This window comes from Schistocerca gregaria, chromosome 7 (genome assembly GCF_023897955.1).
Source record: "Schistocerca gregaria isolate iqSchGreg1 chromosome 7, iqSchGreg1.2, whole genome shotgun sequence".
In the NCBI taxonomy this organism is placed as follows: Eukaryota; Metazoa; Arthropoda; class Insecta; order Orthoptera; family Acrididae; genus Schistocerca; species Schistocerca gregaria.
This window is the reverse complement of record NC_064926.1, coordinates 216,383,681-216,402,053: the sequence shown is the minus strand read 5'-3', so window position 1 is coordinate 216,402,053 and position 18,373 is coordinate 216,383,681. Positions and strand designations below refer to the sequence as shown.

The window sequence follows — 18,373 nt, the reverse complement described above, 5'->3', positions numbered from 1 at the left end:
AGGGAACGAGGATGGTGACGGCCTTGACCTATTGTTAGGAAGCATCCCGGCCATCGCATGGAATGTTTTGGGAAACCCATGGAAATCGCAAATCCGGATGGCTGGATCAGGTAACACACCTGAGCCCTCATTACAAGAGCACTATGTTCTGAACTGCATTCGTTTATAAGTAACGGTAACAACACCGAGAGCTATACAGACCATGAGCATTACTGTGTAGAATCTGAAGGAACCTCTGAAGGGAAGATTTTGGTCTATGCTTCATAAGCAGTTTGATACTGATCACCCTCAGTTCTTGTGGAAGTCGGTTGAAAATGAGAAATGAGTGCCGCACAGTTCGCTAGACGGAGTGGAACGGCGTGTTCCCTTCGAGCACTTCTTTTCCGTCAAGTATATACTGAGTAGATGCAGCTGTCACTTTCAAACTGTTTCACTTTTAACAGACCGAGTGAGTTGGAGAAACAGAGTTTCAGCTCCCATATGACCACCTGTGATTTTTCTATACCATTTCAGCGAACACCGGGATGCTTCCTTTGAATAGGGGTTATTGGAATTTTTATTTGTCATCCTTACCCTCAGTGAACTGTGCTCCGCCCCTTAATGACTATGTCGTTGGCGCCACGATAAAACCCCGCTTTTTTCCCTTTAATCAGTAATAAATTTCCTGAAAGAACAATGTATGTGTAAGAAATTAGAGTTTAATGTTTCACTGATACACTCTTTCACAAAAAAGACGCACCATGAAGGAATTCTCCGAATGGGGAGGAAAACGCTAGATGTGATGTACATGTACAGACGAACATATGATTACAATCTCAGAAAAACTGAATGTTTTATTCAAGGGAAAGAGCTTCACAGATTGGGCAAGTCAGTCAGGTCCACACTTGGCCCTTATGCAAGCAGTTGTTCGGCTTGCCACTGACTCAAAGACTTGTAGGATGTCATGAGATATCATGCCAAATTCTGTTAATTTGGGGCGTTAGATTGCAGGCTTCCGAGGCGGTTGCACATAATACTCCGAAACCTTGCTGCCCAAGGTAGGGTTTGGCAAGCACGAGGACAAGCAATAGAAACAATCGCCGCTTGCGGACGAGCGTTATCTTGCTGAACTGTAAGCCCAGGATGCCTTGCCACGAAGGACAACAAAACGAGGTGTAGAATATCGTCGACTTAACGCTGTGTAGAAAGGGTGCTGCGAATGACAGCCAAAGGGATCCTGCTGTGAAAACAGACCATCATTGCTGGTTGTCGGGCCGTATGGCAGTTGACAGCCTGGTTGGTATCTCAGACCTGTCCAGGGCGTCTCCAGACACGTCTACGTCGCTCACAGAGGCTCAGTTGGAAGCGGGACTCATGTTGTTGTGGTCTTCAGTCCTGAGACTGGTTTGATGCACCTCTCCATGCTACTCTATCCTGTGCAAGCTTCTTCATCTCCCAATACCTACTGCAACCTACACCCTTCTGAATCTGCTTAGTGTATTCATCTCTTGGTCTCCCTCTACGATTTTTACCCTCCACGCTGCCCTCCAATACTAAATTGGCGATCTCTTGATGCCTCAGAATATGTCCTACCAACCGATCCCTTCTTCTAGTCAAGTTGTGCCGCAAACTCCTCTTCTCCCCAATTCTATTCAATACCTCCTCATTAGTTATGTGATCTACCCACCTAATCTTCAGCATTCTTCTGTAGCATCACATTTCGAAATCTTGTATTTTCTTCTTGTCCAAATTAGTTATCGTCCATGTTTCACTTCCATACATGGCTAGACTCCGTACAAATACTTTCAGAAACGACTTCATTACACTTAAATCTGTACTCGATGTTAACAACTTCTTCAGAAACGCTTTCCTTGCCATTGCCAGTATACATTTCGTATCCCCTCTACTTCGACCATCATCAATTATTTTGCTCCCCAAATAACAAAACTCCTTTACTACTTTAAGTGTCTCATTTCCTAATCTAATTCCCTCCGCATTACCCGACTTAATTCGACTACATTCCATTATTTTCGTTTTGCTTTTGTTGATGTTCATCTTATATCCTCCTTTCAAGACACTGTCCATTCCGTTCAAATGCTCTTCCAAGTCCTTTTTCTCTCTCGGACAGAATTAACAAGTGGAGCATCTAGCATCATACTGAAGACAATTCTACTCCAGTCAGCGAGATTCCAGGCTTCGGTGACCAGCGACGGCGGTATTCACATCCTAGAGAGCAGTTAACACCACCGAACGTGCCAGTATTCGTCATCAGGTTGACGGCCAAAAGGATGAAGAAGATGCCAGGAACGTCAAGTTATTGTTATGCCTATATTTGTTAACAAAAGAAAAGCAGACTACTCGGGCAAGTAGCTGCTGAGTCTGTATGCACCCCCTACCGGTCCTCCCACCAAGGTAAAATCCGTGGTCGTGCCGGGAATCTAATCTGGATGCTCCACTTCTTAACTGTCTACTCTAGCTACTCAGCGCCAGCAGCGTTCAATAAGTAATGCAACCCTTCTTTTTTCTCTATCAACTTCGTCTAAAAAACTGCGGGATTTGTTGTGGGATATCGTGAAATTTTTTTCGCTTTAGCCCCTATCATTTCGTGGAGTTCCGATAAGTAGTAGCGCTATACGTATCGTTCAAAATGGCGTCTGTAGCGGAGTTGTTTTCCAGGCGAGGCCAACGAGGAATGCAGGCCGTGGTGTGTACGTCACAGCACGTGACACTGTAGCTCATGCGAGTACCAGTAGCAGTCTGCGGCGGGGACTGAGCAACTATTCCAGACGAGTTTAACAATTCTTGACTGCTCGTTTGAATGCGAGTAAGCTCCCGGTAGCACACGATAAATTCAAGAACTTTATTCGGTACCTTTTCAGCTATATAGAGACGGAGCCGAGTGTTCACGAAGTGTGACGGACAAGCCGATTAATGTGACGCCACAAGTTCGTTGCAGCACCCGTATGTCTCGTTGGTCCAGGTTGCAAGCAGACAGCTATCACTGAGTTTCTTTTGGCGAAAAACCAGAGCTTCGCAGATATGCATAGGCGCTCGCAGAATGTCTGTGGAGACCTGGCAGTGAACAAAACCACGGCGAGTCGTTGGGCGATGCGTCTGTCATCATCCCAACAAGGTGGCGAAAACCTGTTTGATCTTCCGCGTCCGGCCGGCCGCACACAGCTGACTCCTGCAGTGCTACCTTCAGGAAATTCAAGAAACGACTTCAGCGTGTTTGTTGTCACAAAAATGCAAACCAACTTCTTCTCCTTGACAATGCAAGGTCTCACACAAGTCTGCGCACCCGAGAGCTCACCAAACTTCATGGGCTGTTCTTCCTCATCCACCCTACAGCCCAGATCTCGCACATTCCGATTCCTATTTGTTTGGCCCAATGTAGGAAGCAGTACTTGGATGATGGAGAGGTTAGGTATGCAGCAAGATTTTGGCTGCGACGCCATCCAGCAGAGTAGTATCATGCGGCATAGAGGGCACTCCCAGTAAGGTGAGGTAATGCCGTCGCATTGACTACGTTCAGAAACGAGGGCTTGCAACGGAAACAGTGGGGCATAATATGGTGTGTTGGAATACTGAATAAAACCAACCTGCTTTCAGAAAAAGGCATTGCATTACTTATTCAACGTCCCTCGTATGTACTGCTGCCTGAAAAACGCGTTTTTGTCAAATAGAGAAGTTCGTGGCATTATAGTATTTGGCTTTCGAAAAGTTACTTGTATCTTATGATTTCCCTGTGTTAACGAATGAGTCGCTCCTCTAGGCGGTGTCTTGGTTGCAATAGCGCCGTAACGTATCATTGAAGACAACAGTGTGCGATGAGATGCGGATAGTTTCACCCTGGTGCTACACAGTAACAGCGCGTGTAAGATTGGAGTCGTGCCGCACGAAGCGCGAGAACAAAGAGGAGCTTGTAATGGAATACCGGCGCGGCTCCCCTGGCGCCGTGATCGACTGTCGACTGTCCCTCCGACTGCGGCGCACATATCGATCATGGCAGACGCCAATATGGAGCTCCCCCTGCGTCTCATTTCTCCCCGCGCGCCGCCGCCGGCCGACATCCCCTCGTCTGGTGCGGACCCCAGCGTTCCTGCTCTCGCCACTCCTGTATTCTTAAATTCTACTTCTACTGTGCACTCGCCTTCCGCACAGCTCTTCTCATTCCTCGACAGCCTGGCATCCTCACTCCTTCTAATAGCATTAATTTCCAGTTCGTCCAGCAAATTTTCTTACGGAAACTTCGGCAAAAAACTCTTCCCCTCTTTTCTCCTTCCGCTCTTTTTATCTACTGCTTTCCTAATTTTCATTCACTTCTGTTCCTTAAAGCTCCTCTTTCTCTTTAGAGATCTCGGCCCGGTAAACCATTCTTTGAGCTTGACGATGAATCTCACAGGACTGGGAGTGGTAGCCTGTATGTAACAGAGATAGAAAGTGCCAGTTAGTCTTGAAATGAATCCACCTAACGTCGAGTCTATAAGCAGCCTTAACAGAAGCCTTTTATGAACAACTTTTCCGCTGATGCATACTCCGAAGCTACAGCTTTACCTTCAGGGCTTCAGACGTTATATGAGGACCTTCGTTAAGATGTCTACGAACTAGAAACGTGTATCTGTGAATCTTGCCGTTTTCTGTCATATATGGCACCAAATCGAAGTTATTTCAGGATATGGAAGTTGCTTCAGCGTCATGTCCGTTAGGTTGCGACCACTATTGAGAACATCTATAGTGCACGCACTGTCTAATCGAACTTATCTGGACAGCTATCGGTGGGCACTAATAAGGGGTATGTCGACTCTTTGCCTTTATGGAGGCTTGATCACTGCTGGAGACACTTTCAGTGTGGTGTCTCAATGTCTGTTCAGGAATGGCAGCCCATTCTTCCTCAAGAACCAAACCACGTAGGACGCTGGTATTTGGAGCGAAGCTGATTTTCTCACATCCCAACGGCGTTCCATTGGGTACACATCAGGACTCTGTGCAGACGAGTCGATTTCAGGACTGTTATTGTTCACAGACCATTACAGATGCTGCTTTGTGACGGCGTGCATTAACATGCTGATACAAAGAGTTATCGTCTACGAACTGTTCCTGTATCGTACACACTAAACAGTACTGTAATATGTGTTCAAATCCTTCTGCATTTAGGATCTTCTCAAGCGCAATAAGGAGACCACGACAAAAGCAATAAAAACATCCGTATCCCGTAACACCATCTTGTCCTTATTTCGTTGCTCGTACTGTAGCGGCTCGTTTTGTATTACCGCGAAATAGGGGACAAAGTGCTACGGATAATACGTGCGAGTTCAGGTGGCAATCACTAAAAGAAAGGCCTTTTTTCTCGGTGGCGAGATCTTCTCCAACAATTTCGATCTTCAACGTTCTGTTTCGAATGCGAAAATATTTTGTTGACGCCCATTTACATAGGGAGAAATGATCATTGTAACTAAATAAGAGAAATCAGAGCTCACACGGAAAGATTTAAATGTTCATTTTTCCCGTTTCGCTGTTAGAGAGTGGAACGGTAGAGTGTGAAAGTGATTCCATGAACCCTCTGCCAGGCACTTAAAGGTCATTTGCAGACTAGTCATCTAGCTGTAGATGTAATTCATCGTCAAAAGGATTGGTCGATTTTTGACTATTGCTCAATTATGAGGTGCCCTTGTTAGAATGACTGGGGATTGTTGTTAAAATTCCGAGAGTATATATTCCAGCTAGAGTCGGGCAACGTATTATTCCGACCCATACATGTCTAGTGAAATGAATAAGACGCGAAAATCGGGGGCGGATTATCACATTAATTCTTCCAACGTGCCTTTCGTAAAAGGAACGGGAAGGTGAGGAAAAGATGTTGTTACCAGTAGGACACACTATACCATGGCTTCTGGAGTGTGGATATAAATTTACCTTCAGAGACTGGTAGTTAGCAAGCTCAACGAATGTGGGCGACAGTAATAGAACCGGCAACTGCAGCGCGTAGATGCAGAAATTTGCTGTCGGCTGAGGTTAGTGTCCACGGCCTCAAAGTTCTCTGGAGGGGTCGTTTTAGAATTACAGATGAGGCTACAAGGAAGGAAATGGAAAAAACAGCTCGCCCTGGGCATTGAGCGATATTGTCGGCGAGTCAATATTCTCCACTGCTCTCTATGGTACACACGAGTCGCTTCCATATTTATTACGCGTCTAGACCGTCGGCAAACACGCGCCGTGCAAACAGGGAAACGCTCTAGGGCGCGACATTCAAACACGAGATACCGGCCGACTCGAGTTCACACTGCCTCCTCCCTACGCAACGCCTGATCGGCGATTATTCGATCGCGCCACCGCCTTCTATACACTGCGGCAGCCGTTTCAAGTACTTAAGTGAGACGGAATAGTGGAGACATGGAAGCAACTATGTAAAAAATAGACACAGCCTGGGAGAGATACTGAACTGATATGTGAATATATAATTCGTAAATGATCAACTTTGCTGCCAACACTATTAACACTCACTCACTCACTCACTCACACACACACACACACACACACACACACACACACACACACACACAGACGATCAACATTTTAATCTTATCGCACAGAACCAAACCTTATTTTGACGAAGGAGAACTGCCATTTTGTTGAGTATTGGTTGATGTAATCGCGATAACTGTTGTACGAAATTAGTTTTCTGGTTGCATGCAGCCTGCATGCGACAAAATTTGATTCATGCTGGGGCGTGCTGAAAAGTAATGCGTCCTAATTTTTTATTTGAATACGCTTAACATTCTACATTTTTATTCTTCATGTCTGCAGAGTGCTCCGAACTATGTATCGTACATGACAGTGTGTAACGTAAATATTATTGTGTGTGAGAAACAGTGTATTGTAATCGAGTTTCGAATTCGAAGAGTTCGTTCACACATGGGGGACTCTGTAATTCAGCATGACAGGACCATACCACACACCACTGCTGCGACATCTGCAACACTCCAACGCCTTGGATTCCCTGTCATCGATAATCTTCTATACAGTTCAGACTTTGTCCCTCCGGTTTTTCATCTGTTGCCTTAACTTAAAGAACACCTTCGATGACTTCACTTTGATAGAAGCGTAAGCAGAGATGGGCTTATGGCTCCGTCAACAAATTGACAGTGTCAAGAAACTAGTCTCTCGTTGGGAGCAATGTGTTCGTCGCCAGGGTGACTATGTTGAGAAATAAATATATAAGTTTGTAGACATGAAGAATAAATATGTAGAATTTTAATAAAATTATTTTTCTTTAAAAAACTTTGCTATCACATAAAAAATTTACTACTTTTCACCAAGCCCTAGTATTTTTTGTTGTTACTCCATCACATTTACATTAGGGTTTGTACAGTATATGTTTCGGTGAAGATGGCTGGGGAATCACGCCTGATTAAATTCTATGCGTCCTATAGAACTTATAACTTCTGTATTTTTTTAATGCAAGGCTTTAGATTAATCGTAACTTCTATGAATACCATCTGAAACCGTAAATGATGGCTTAATTGTGGAACGGTGACTGAGTGGAATATTTATTTGTATTTTTATGATTACAGTCAATTTATTTATTTAGTATTTAATTTAATATATTCCAACAAGTTTCAAGTATATTTTCCTCACCATTAGACAATACTTAAAGATAACATGTCTTAATCTAAATTAACCTACAACTGTTTTGTCCACTGTTCTGTTGCTGGAGTGAGTATTGGAGTATTTGGAGGAGGAAGGGCGGAGATGCAGTAGGTGGCCAAATCGATGTCTTCTGCTTGCATGGGGCTGTCCCTCTTTTGTTATGATTAATACCACAGAAATGCCGCCATATTTTATTTAAGGAATACTGTTTACGTTTATGTATAAACGTTTGTGAAATGAAACTGCGTCAAAACCAGTCTCAGACTAAGCAGCGCAATAGGAATGTTACTCAACAGCTCCGTCAGTGTGCCAGCGACGCCGATGAAGCTTTGGGACACCAAAATCACTGTCGTAGCAATCACAACAAACAACGAGGCACAGTTCCACGCCAGCAAAAGACACCACTGGACTTCGCTTTCTGGCCACCTACTGCCCCCTCCGCCCCTCCAATTACCGCAACAGTAGACTTTAAACAAACATTTCTGCGTTAATTTTTAAGATTTTTATCTGTAGGTGTCATCTGTCTGTATAGACGCCTGCTGATGAGCAAAATATGCTTGAAACGGGTTTCAAATGTGTAAAAGTAAACACAAAATGCGTAAATTTGACTGGCAGCAGATAAAGACAAATAACTACAAACGGAGACCAGTACATTTTACTTAAAGATGAGGGTAACTTCCACACTAATTGTTCATAAGATTTTACCGCACCGTCACGATCTCGGGTCAGAATAGGCTCCGTCGAAAAGCTGCATCGACATGGGGTTCGCAGATATGGTCATCGTGGTTTTATTGCGTCGGGGGAGACAAAGTGAAGTACCTACTCCGGGGAAAACTGTTCCTGTAGCCATCCTTGTCGGGCAGGCGGCTCTTAACTTATCGCTTCTACGGCTTTTTATCCGAAGTGGTAAGGGGAGACTCCACGGAGCTTATGTTGGTCATTCTGTCGTGGTGTGGGGGTGAAGGGAAGTGTCGTGCCTGCTCCTCCAATTTGAACGCAACAGTTTCTTTCTCTGGCTCTGAGCACTATGAGACTTAACTTCTGAGGTCATCAGTCGCCTAGAACTTAGAGCTAATTAAACCTAACTAACCTAAGGACATCACACACATCCATGCCAGAGGCAGGGTTCGAACCTGCGACCGTAGCGAGTTCCTTTCTCTAAAGACCCTTGTAAACAATCAAAAAAAATGTCGAATTTTGCTGTGTTTGACAGTGTACAATGCTGCCTAAGGTGTTTGTCTGTCATGGAGCGTGTTGGAGGTGTATGTCATAGATTTTGACTGACGAAAGATTTGACAAGACGACGAACGTTGTTTATGTTGAGGTTTCGCCGTTGTATCGTAGGTTTCCACAACTACGTAAACTACGATAAAGGATAAAAACAAAAAAAAGCACTGGTAATTACGAAAATGGTAGAGGTGCCACATCTTTTCCGGCCATATATTGCGTAGGAAGAAGTTAAGAACAAAATCATTATTCTACGCACAACATACAAGTGGGAGTATAGTAGATACAAAAAAAAATTGAAGTTCTCAGGTTCTCCTACGGGTAGTCTACGTTATATGTTCCCACGATGTGGTATTTTAATGAACTACCATGAATTTTCTCTAACTTATGCTTTCGTTTGCAGTGTGAAGTATCTGTAAACAAGTTGTTGTAAGTTAACAGGCAGGCAACTACAGGTGTGTGTATGTGTGCCAGCAGGGCTGGTGTCGCGGCGAGGGCCGTCCGCAGGCGCGCCGCCGGCCAAGGGCTCTCCGCCCCCGGAGGCGGACAACAACAACGAGCCGGGCGGCCTGGTGGTGCGCGCCGCCTCCGCCTTCCCCGGGCTGCCGCACCCCGGCCTGCTGCTGGGGCTGCAGGCGACGCTGGCGGCTCGCCCGCTCTACTGGCCGACGCTGGCGCAGCCGCCGGTGCCGCCCCCGCAGGCGCCGCCCCCGGCCGCCGCCTCCAGCACGCCGCGCCGCCGCCGACCCACCGCCTCCTCCAAGCCCGGATCGCCCGCCGCCACCACGCCCTCGCCCGACGACAAGGCTGCCACCTCGTCGGGACCCACCACGCCCAACGGCGACAAGGTGCGTCATCGCAAACACTGTGGCTTCAGGAGATGGCGACGTTGTCTTTGGGTGCACGACAGCAACTTCTGTAGCGCCCGCACTAAAATCTTGCTAGACGAGTTCTTAAGTTATTGTGTATGATCTGAAGTAATGAATTAAACTTTGTGCTATCGCCAGGATTCGAACTCCTGCTTATTACGCAGATGTGCTAATCCGTACAGCACCATAGCAAGGTGGCTGCTACAACTCCACGGACGTGTAGTCCAATGGGCTCCGTGACACTGACTTCAGTTCACACTTTTAGCCCAGTGTCTCCTTCTTAAATTGTCAGTAATGCCGAGCCTCTCCACCATTCGAATAATATCCCAGTTTTTTTACGCAATGAGGAAATCCTCCCTGTGCATGGCGATTTCAGTAGAGGAAAGTGGACTGAAGGTGTGCATTGAAGTTTGTGCTAGGGAGGGCGGCGTAATAGTGGAGGCCATGCAGCAGTGATATCCGCAATGCTCTGGTGGCCGACACGGAAGCTCAGCGTGTTCGGTCAGAGGGTTCCGCGCCCTCTGTAATAAAAAAACTGAGTTAATCGATTAACAACGAACTTCAATGGATGTCTTACGACGTTCGCCCCGAGTAGATGTAACGAACAAAAGCGAACAACATGAGATAAAAAGTGCTCAGCGTGTTCGGTCAGGGAGCTAGCTGCCCTGTGTAATAAAAAAACTGAGTTAATGGATCAACAACGAACTGAAACGGGTGTCTTTCGACGTCCGCCCCGAGCAGATACAAAGAACGAAAACGAACAAAATCAAAAAAAAAGCAAGAAGAGCCGGGTTCGAGTCCAGGATAAGTCGGCACGGTAGCTCAGCGTGTTCGGTCAGAGAGCCGGTTGGCCTCTGTAATAAAAAACCGAGTGGAAGGATCAAGCACCGAACTTAAACAGGATATCTTACGACGTCCGCAACGACCAATCACAACGATCAATAACGAACAAAATGAAAAAAAAAAGAAAATAAAAGTGGCTAGTTGTGCTGCCTCTGGATCACGGGATCCCGGGTTCGATTCCCGGCAGGGTTGGAGATTTTTTTTTCTGCGCAGGGCCTGGGTGTTTGTGTTGCCTTCATCATCATCATTCGTGACGGTGGCTACATTGTACTGTGAAAAAAATTGGACTGTGTCAAAATTGCGACTTTGTAGAGGTACTGATGACCGAGCAGTTGCGTGCTCTACAAACCAAACATCATTATCACATCTACCTACCAAGCAGGAGACTTGGGTTCCAGTTCCAGCCGTTGCGTAAGTTATAATTCATTGCTCCAGCTTCTATCTTTATCGAAGATGAAGTTGAGACTCATTTGTTTCCATGAAAATGTAATTCCATCAGCTAATTAACAGCGTCTTTCAGCGTAAACAATAACTTATATCGCACCAGTGTGAAACTGAGAGGAGAACGTGCCAAATGGAAAGGAGTAGCTCTAGGCTGCTGTCTGTCTCCCCTTTTCTATGGACACTACGAACTCTGTCCGAACAGGCCCTGGAAGTCCCAACGCTACCGTCCCGCCGCCGTGTCATCCTCAGCCCACAGGCGTCATTGGATACGAATATGGAGGGTCAGCACACGGCTCTCCCGGCCGTATGTCAGTTTAAGAGACCGGATCCGCTACTTCCCAATCACGTAGCTCCTCAGTTTGCCCCACAAGGGCTGAGTGCACCCCGCTTGCCAACAGCGCTCGGAAGTCCGGATGGTCACCCATCGAAGTGCTAGCCCAGCCTGACAGTGCTTAACTTCGGTGATCTGACAGGAACCGGTACAGGGTGCTTACAATTAAACTTTCGCCGCTACACGGAAAACTATTTACGGTGTGGTAACCAACTTTGTAGGAATGATGTCCATACTGTGCATTGCAGGATTTGCGCTGTTAGTAGTGTTAATGTCATGACTTGCAGTTAGGCGCTTGTATTGATACAGCGACGTCGAAGGAACTGGGACCCCAAGGACCAAGGGCATGCATTGTGAACATCACACGTTACTGTGAGATGCTTCGCCAACGCGTGGTCTCTGCTCTGCGGCAGAGTGGGGCTTTGAACTCAACTGTTTTGATGCACAATGGAGCTCCACCTCAGATTGCTCGTGAGGTCACCACATAACTCATTTTAAGAAAACCGAATCCTTGGCCGATCATTACAAACTGTGTGGCTACCAGGATAACACGCTTGATATCTGACTGAACGACACGGTTTATCAATGGCACACTAACACAAGTCGGGGACTGAAGATTTTCGGGCAGAAGTAGAGCAGTCTCTCGTACGTTTTTTAAGGCCGTCGTGGATGCAGAAGGTCGCGACATTGAGTAACGTTTGTAACCGGCATCGTAAATATGGTACGCAATTAACAAATATCACCCTGTAATGTGTGAATTAAAAACTTGTTTCTTTCAATGGTTTATTCGTTATTTCTCTTCCGCATGTCCTTAGAATGTTCCAACAAAGTTTCAGCCTCCTATGATCACTCGTTTTTCATGAGGACTACACTTAGAAACCATGATGAACCACTGAACACTACATTTTAAGGGGATAGAAATTCGAGGAAGAAGAATATGTCGTTTGATGTTTACAGACAACATATCGCTTCTAGCAATAGATGAAAGAGAATGATTGGATATTGTAAACCTCAACTCCGATCACAAGCCCTGAAGGGTGAGTCGGTACAGACCAGTCATTGTGTCATGTTTGCCGATGACGTCATTGGATGAATTGTGGTGGGGCAGCCGTTCTCCCGGTTATTGTCAGTTTTCATGACCCGGAATCGCTGCTACTCGGTCAAGTAGCACCTCAATTGGGCTCAAGAGGCTGAGTGCACCTTGTTCCATCGTCCCACCAAGACAGAAACTCTGCAATACCAGGAAAGATCTGGGCGACCATCTGTCGCGGAGGAAACAATGGAGAGCGCCCGACATGTGTTCCTTCGTAGCCCAATGAAATCCACACATCATGCAAGTCGCGAGCTGGGTATTCTGCAACGAAAATGAGCGTAAGAAGAGCAAAAAAAAAAAAAAAAAAAAAAAAAAAAAAAGCAATCTACATACTAAGTTCATAGACAATATTTCATAAATATGGACAACTAGTTCATATCCTATCTGTCTAGCGCGTAGTATACATGTCAGCTAAAGATTATTGCAACCTACTCTTTGAAAATCGTTTCAATAAAGACATGTTGCTGCTCAATAATACATCGTCTGACGTGACAGTCTTCGCCATTCCACTTTCGCAACAACTTCGTTATAGAGAAGCCTGCTGCCACATTTTTGCACTGGCGTTTATCCTCACCATGGCAACAGCTAGTTTTCCTATCGACTTTACAACAACTTCAGTGGAAAGAAGCCTGCTGCGTCATCTTTGGAACGGCGTCCAACTTCACCACGGCAACCAGTGGTTCCAAATGGTTCACTAACAGGTCTTGAGAAAGCAACCCATGTACTGTCAAACCGAAGTTCATTTATCCTATATATTTAAATATTTTTAACGCTTCTTAATTGACAATAGCTGTTTAATAAGCTAAGTGTAGTGTGTGTTTATTTTTATTTCTTGACAATGTTCTTTTAACTAAGAAATTTTACGTTGTTATTCGACTTATAACTCATTGGTTAGTAATGATATGATGCCGTCAGAAGTGGGCGGAGCCTCCATTATATAAAGTGAGACGTGCACTGGTTTCTCCAGCAGTGATTCTCCAGCAGAAACAGGTTCCTACTCAATGGTAATTCATCGTTTTATAGCTTTATAACTTTATGTTTTTTCTTTATTGTATGTAGCCCTCTAATTAAAGCTATGTATACGACTTGTAGGTCTGAAGATGACCACAGTAGTGGTCGAACCCGGTCACCTTAATAAATAAATCGTGATCAAGACTGTTTTTAATAGAAAAAAATGAGGGAAGTGTTCAATGATTTTGAAAGTAAGACGTTGTTGACTGACCTGAGTAAAAACCCTAAGAGATTTTGGTGACACGTAAAATCAGTAAGTGGGTCAAAATCATCTATTCATTCACTCAGCAACCACACCGGCACATAAACGGGAAATTGCAAAGAAGGGCCGAAATACTGAATACGGCCTTCCGAAGTTGTTTCACCGCGGAAAATCGTAACAGTCTCCCTCCTTTCAATTGTCGTACGAACGTCAAAATGGTAAATATTGAAATAACCGATCGCGGAATTGAAAGGCAGTTACAATCGCTTAGTAGTGGAAAGGCGTCAGAACCAGATGAGATACCTATATGATACTACAAAGATTATACGAAAGAATTTGCTCCCCTTCTAGGAGTAATTTATCGTAGATCGCTTGAGCAACGAAATCTACCTAACGACTGAAAAAGAGCGCAGGTCATTCCCGTTTTTAAGAAAGGCTGTAAGGCAGATTCACACAATTATAGACGTATATCGTTGACATCAATCTGTTGTAAAATTATGGAACATGTTTTATGATCAATAATTATGACGTTTTTTGGAAAATGAATATCTCCTCTATTAAAATCAACGTGGATTCCGCAAACAGAGATCCTGCGAAACTCGGCTCGCTCTGTCCCTCCATGAGATCCACATCGCAGTGCGCAACGGCGCTCAGGTTGATGCCGTAGTCCTTGATTTCAAATTGTTCAAATGTGTGTGATTCGTAAGGGACCAAACTGCTGAGGTCATCGTTCCGTACACTTACCCACTCCTTAAACCAACTTATGCTAAGAACAACACACACTCCCATGCCCGAAGGAGGACTCGAGGCTCCAGCAAGAGGATCCGCGCAATCCGTGACATGGCGCCTCAAACCGCACGGCCACTCCTCTCGGCCCTTGATTTCATTAAGGCATTTGACACCGTCTCGCATTGCCGTTTAATGAAATAAACACGAGCTTACAGAGTATCGGAGAGACTCGCGATTGAATTCAAGGCTTTCTTGCAGACAGAACTCAACACGTAGCTCTTAACGGAACTAAGTGGACAGATGTAAAGGTAATATCCGGAGAACCACAGGGAAGTGTGATAGGATCATTTATAAATGATTTAGTAGAAAGCGTCGGATGCTCTTTAATGTTATTCGCAGAGGATGCAGTTTTCCATACCAAAGTAACAACGCCAGAAGATAGTAAGAATTTGTAGAACGACCACCGACCGTTGTGGCCGAGCCGTTCTAGGTTCTTCAGTCTGGAACCGCGCGACCGCTACGGTCGCAGGTTCGAATCCTGCCTCGGGCATGGATGCTTGTGATGTCCTTAGGTTAGTTAGGTTTAAGTAGTTCTAAGTTCTAGGGGACTGGTGACCTCAGAATTTGTCCCATAGTGCTCAGAGCCATTTGAACCATACAATGGAGATTGAAAGGGATTATCCAAAGGTGAATGTATTCTGTGCTGTCACGTAGCAACGCCTACGGGCTGTAATTTTTTCCTAGGAAAACTGTGACGGGTATGACGTACCTACACGCGTTACAATACTGGCTGTTTCCGAGACTGATAATTGGTAACCCACACTTGATATTCCAGCAAGATGGAGCTCCGCCTCACTAGCATAAAGAACTGCGTCGCCATCTGAACAAGGAACTTCCAAACAGATGGGTTGGCCGATAAGCTCAGGATGATCTGACGCTCTTCAGGTGGCCTCTAAGGTCTACCGACGTTACGGTGTGTGATTTTTCTCTTTGGGGACACGCGAAAGGCAGTTTGTGTGTACCACCTATTCCACAAATTGGTTGAACTCCAGAATCGCATTACTGCTACGCTGGCGAACACTGGCAGGGACAAAATGGTTCAGATGGCTCTAAGCACTGTGGGACTTAACATCTGAGGTCATCAATCCCATAGACTCAAAACATAAGCACATCACGCACATCCATGAACGAGACAGGATTCGAACCTGCGACCGTAGCAGCAGCGTGGTTCCAGACTGAAGTGCCTAGAACCGCTCGGCCATCGTATAGATGTGTGTTGTGTAGCACAAGGATGGTACATAGAAAATTTCTAATTATGTGTAAGAAACTTGTATCAGTCATTATTTGTATATAATAATTAGTGAAATACATTCATCGAAACCGCGCGTGATTAACCGCGCGGCCTAAGGCGCTGCAGTCATGGACCGTGCGGCTGGTCCCGGCGGTGGTTCGAGTGCTCCCTCGGGCATGGGTGTGTGTGTTTGCCCTTAGGACAATTTAGGTTAATTAGTGTGTAAGCTTAGGAACTGATTACCTTAGCAGTTAAGTCCTATAAGATTTCACACATATTTGAACATTCATCGAAATTTCAATGAATCATGTGTAATTACCTTGTAAAAGGTGTTTTTATTTAACACGCGATCGGTTTTCGGCTGTACCCATTTTCGGGTGGTTTACATTCATGCACATGTTTCCATACATACTCCGCTTTGGACATCACTATTTAAATCAAAAACAAATAATATGATGATAACTAAATAGAGACAAAGAATTGGAAGTGGCTAAATGACATTTGTTGTAAAATTATTTTACTTACATCTGACTTGCGTATCCATATCATTTTCAAAGTAAGTATTATAATATTTTACAACACATGTCGCTTAGCCCCTTCCAAATGTCTTATTTGTATGCATTTAGTCATCACCACATTATTTGTTTTTAATTTAAGCAGCGATCTCCAACAATGAGTATGGAAACATGTGATGATGTCCCATACTCCGAGGAGCATAGGGGACGATGCGGGAGACCCGCACCGCCTACTAGGCAAGGTCCTAGCGGAAGTGGTTTGCCATTGCATTCCTCCGACCGTAAGGAGGATGAATGATGATGATGAAGACGACACAACAACACGCACTCGTCTCGAGGCAGGAAAACCCCTGACCCCGTCGGGAATCGAACCCGGGACCCGATGCGCTGGAAGCGAGAACGCTACCGCAAGACCACGAGCTGCGGACACGGAAACATTTACACGAATATGGGAACAAGCCCGAAACCGGTGGTGTGTGGTTCCCAGTTTTAAGCTGCCAAGTAGTTTGAGTGTGTCAAATGCTTGCCGCCCAGTGCAGTGCAGTGTTTTGTGTGCAGGTGTTCACGTGCTCGGTGTGCAGCCGGTCGTTCGGCTACAAACACGTGCTGCAGAACCACGAGCGCACCCACACCGGCGAGAAGCCGTTCGAGTGCGCGTCGTGCGGCAAGCGCTTCACGCGCGACCACCACCTCAAGACGCACATGCGGCTGCACACGGGCGAGAAGCCGTACCACTGCACGCAGTGCGACCGCCAGTTCGTGCAGGTGGCCAACCTGCGGCGCCACCTGCGCGTGCACACCGGCGAGCGGCCGTACGCCTGCACGCTCTGCCCGTCGCGCTTCTCCGACTCCAACCAGCTGAAGGCGCACGCGCTCATCCACCGCGGCGAGAAGCCGTTCGAGTGCGCGTCGTGCGGGGGCCGCTTCCGCCGCCGCCACCACCTGGCGCACCACAAGTGCTCCGGGCCTCCGCCCCCGCCGCCCGCGCAGGCGCCGCCCTCGGTGGTCGCAGCCCCCGTCCCGCCCCCGGAGTCTCCGTCGCCGCCTCTCTCCGACGTCGTCCAGACCGGTTCGGGTCACGACGACAACGGGACCGAGTTCGTCAACGAGGACGACGAGATGGACGACGGGTACGGCGACGAGCACAACTTGGTAATGTACAGTGTACCTCCGGAGCAGACCGAGCCGGAGGACTTGTCCATGAAGGCGGTGGTCCGCCAAGACTCCAGCTTCCTGGCCAAGCACCACCACCCCAAGTTCCGCCACCGCGCCCCACAGCTGTCCTAGCCTGCGAGGGTCGGCCAGTCGTCGCACTGGACACTTCGTCCTTTCTCTCCGAACGACTGCTGAAGAACTGTCAGGTCTCGTTCCTCTCTGTCGAGCGAACACTCGCTGTCGGTATTTACGGGAAAACAGGGTGCAGGAAACAGCGGCAACGGTATTGGTGAATATGGCGGAGACCCATTCCTTCATTGAGTGTGAAGATATTACGACGACGTTCAAATCTATCAGCATATCAACAACACAAATGTACAAGAAGAAACTCCTGTCTTTCAACACAAACTATGCTCAACACTGACTGATATATTGAGATTAGCTGTTCACGTATCCTCTTTCGAGCTGGCTCACCTGAGGGAGAATTCACTCACGTTGTACCTGAAAGCAGGCCAGACTGCAAGAATGTAGTCGACAACGATCCGGTGACAAGACTACAAAATACATTAGCGTGGAGGGTGACTGTAAAGTTCGAGACATTCTATCTGGCTTCTGCGGACCTCAAATTCTTCGTCACAAGCAATGCTCAATACTGACTGATATATGAGGCGTATTCCAAAACTAAGGTCCATCAGATCATAAAGAAATAATCTCATGAGAAAAGGTTTTTATTGATAGTAATATTTTACTACATATCCTCTTTACTTTTCCACATAATAGTCGTTCACATCTGTACATTTTCTGTAACGCTGCACCAGCTTCTTTAGCCCCTCTGCATACGAGCCTGCCGCCTGGGAATTGAACCACTTGGTAATCCACTCTTGAGTTCATCGTAGTTTGGAAATCGTTGTCCACCCAGCCACTTTAAGTGCAACAACAGGAAATAGCTTGATGCAAGATTGGAGCTGTATGGAGGGTGATCAAAAACTACCCATCTTGAAACTTCTCCTTGGTTTTGGCAGCGGTGTGAGGAC

General features: G+C 46.2%; 1 protein-coding gene across 1 annotated transcript in view; it reads left to right on the top strand.

The window, feature by feature from the left end:
- Nucleotides 1–17,566, top strand: part of LOC126281911 (protein krueppel-like) — a 68,380-nt gene extending 50,814 nt beyond the window's left edge. The window contains exons 2-4 of the mRNA XM_049981236.1: nucleotides 3–110; nucleotides 9,331–9,704; nucleotides 16,743–17,566. Coding sequence (XP_049837193.1) covers nucleotides 3–110; nucleotides 9,331–9,704; nucleotides 16,743–17,471 — 1,211 coding nt within the window. The 3' untranslated portion in view covers nucleotides 17,472–17,566. The remainder of the gene's footprint in view (nucleotides 1–2; nucleotides 111–9,330; nucleotides 9,705–16,742) is intronic.
- The last annotated feature ends 807 nt before the right edge of the window (nucleotides 17,567–18,373 follow it).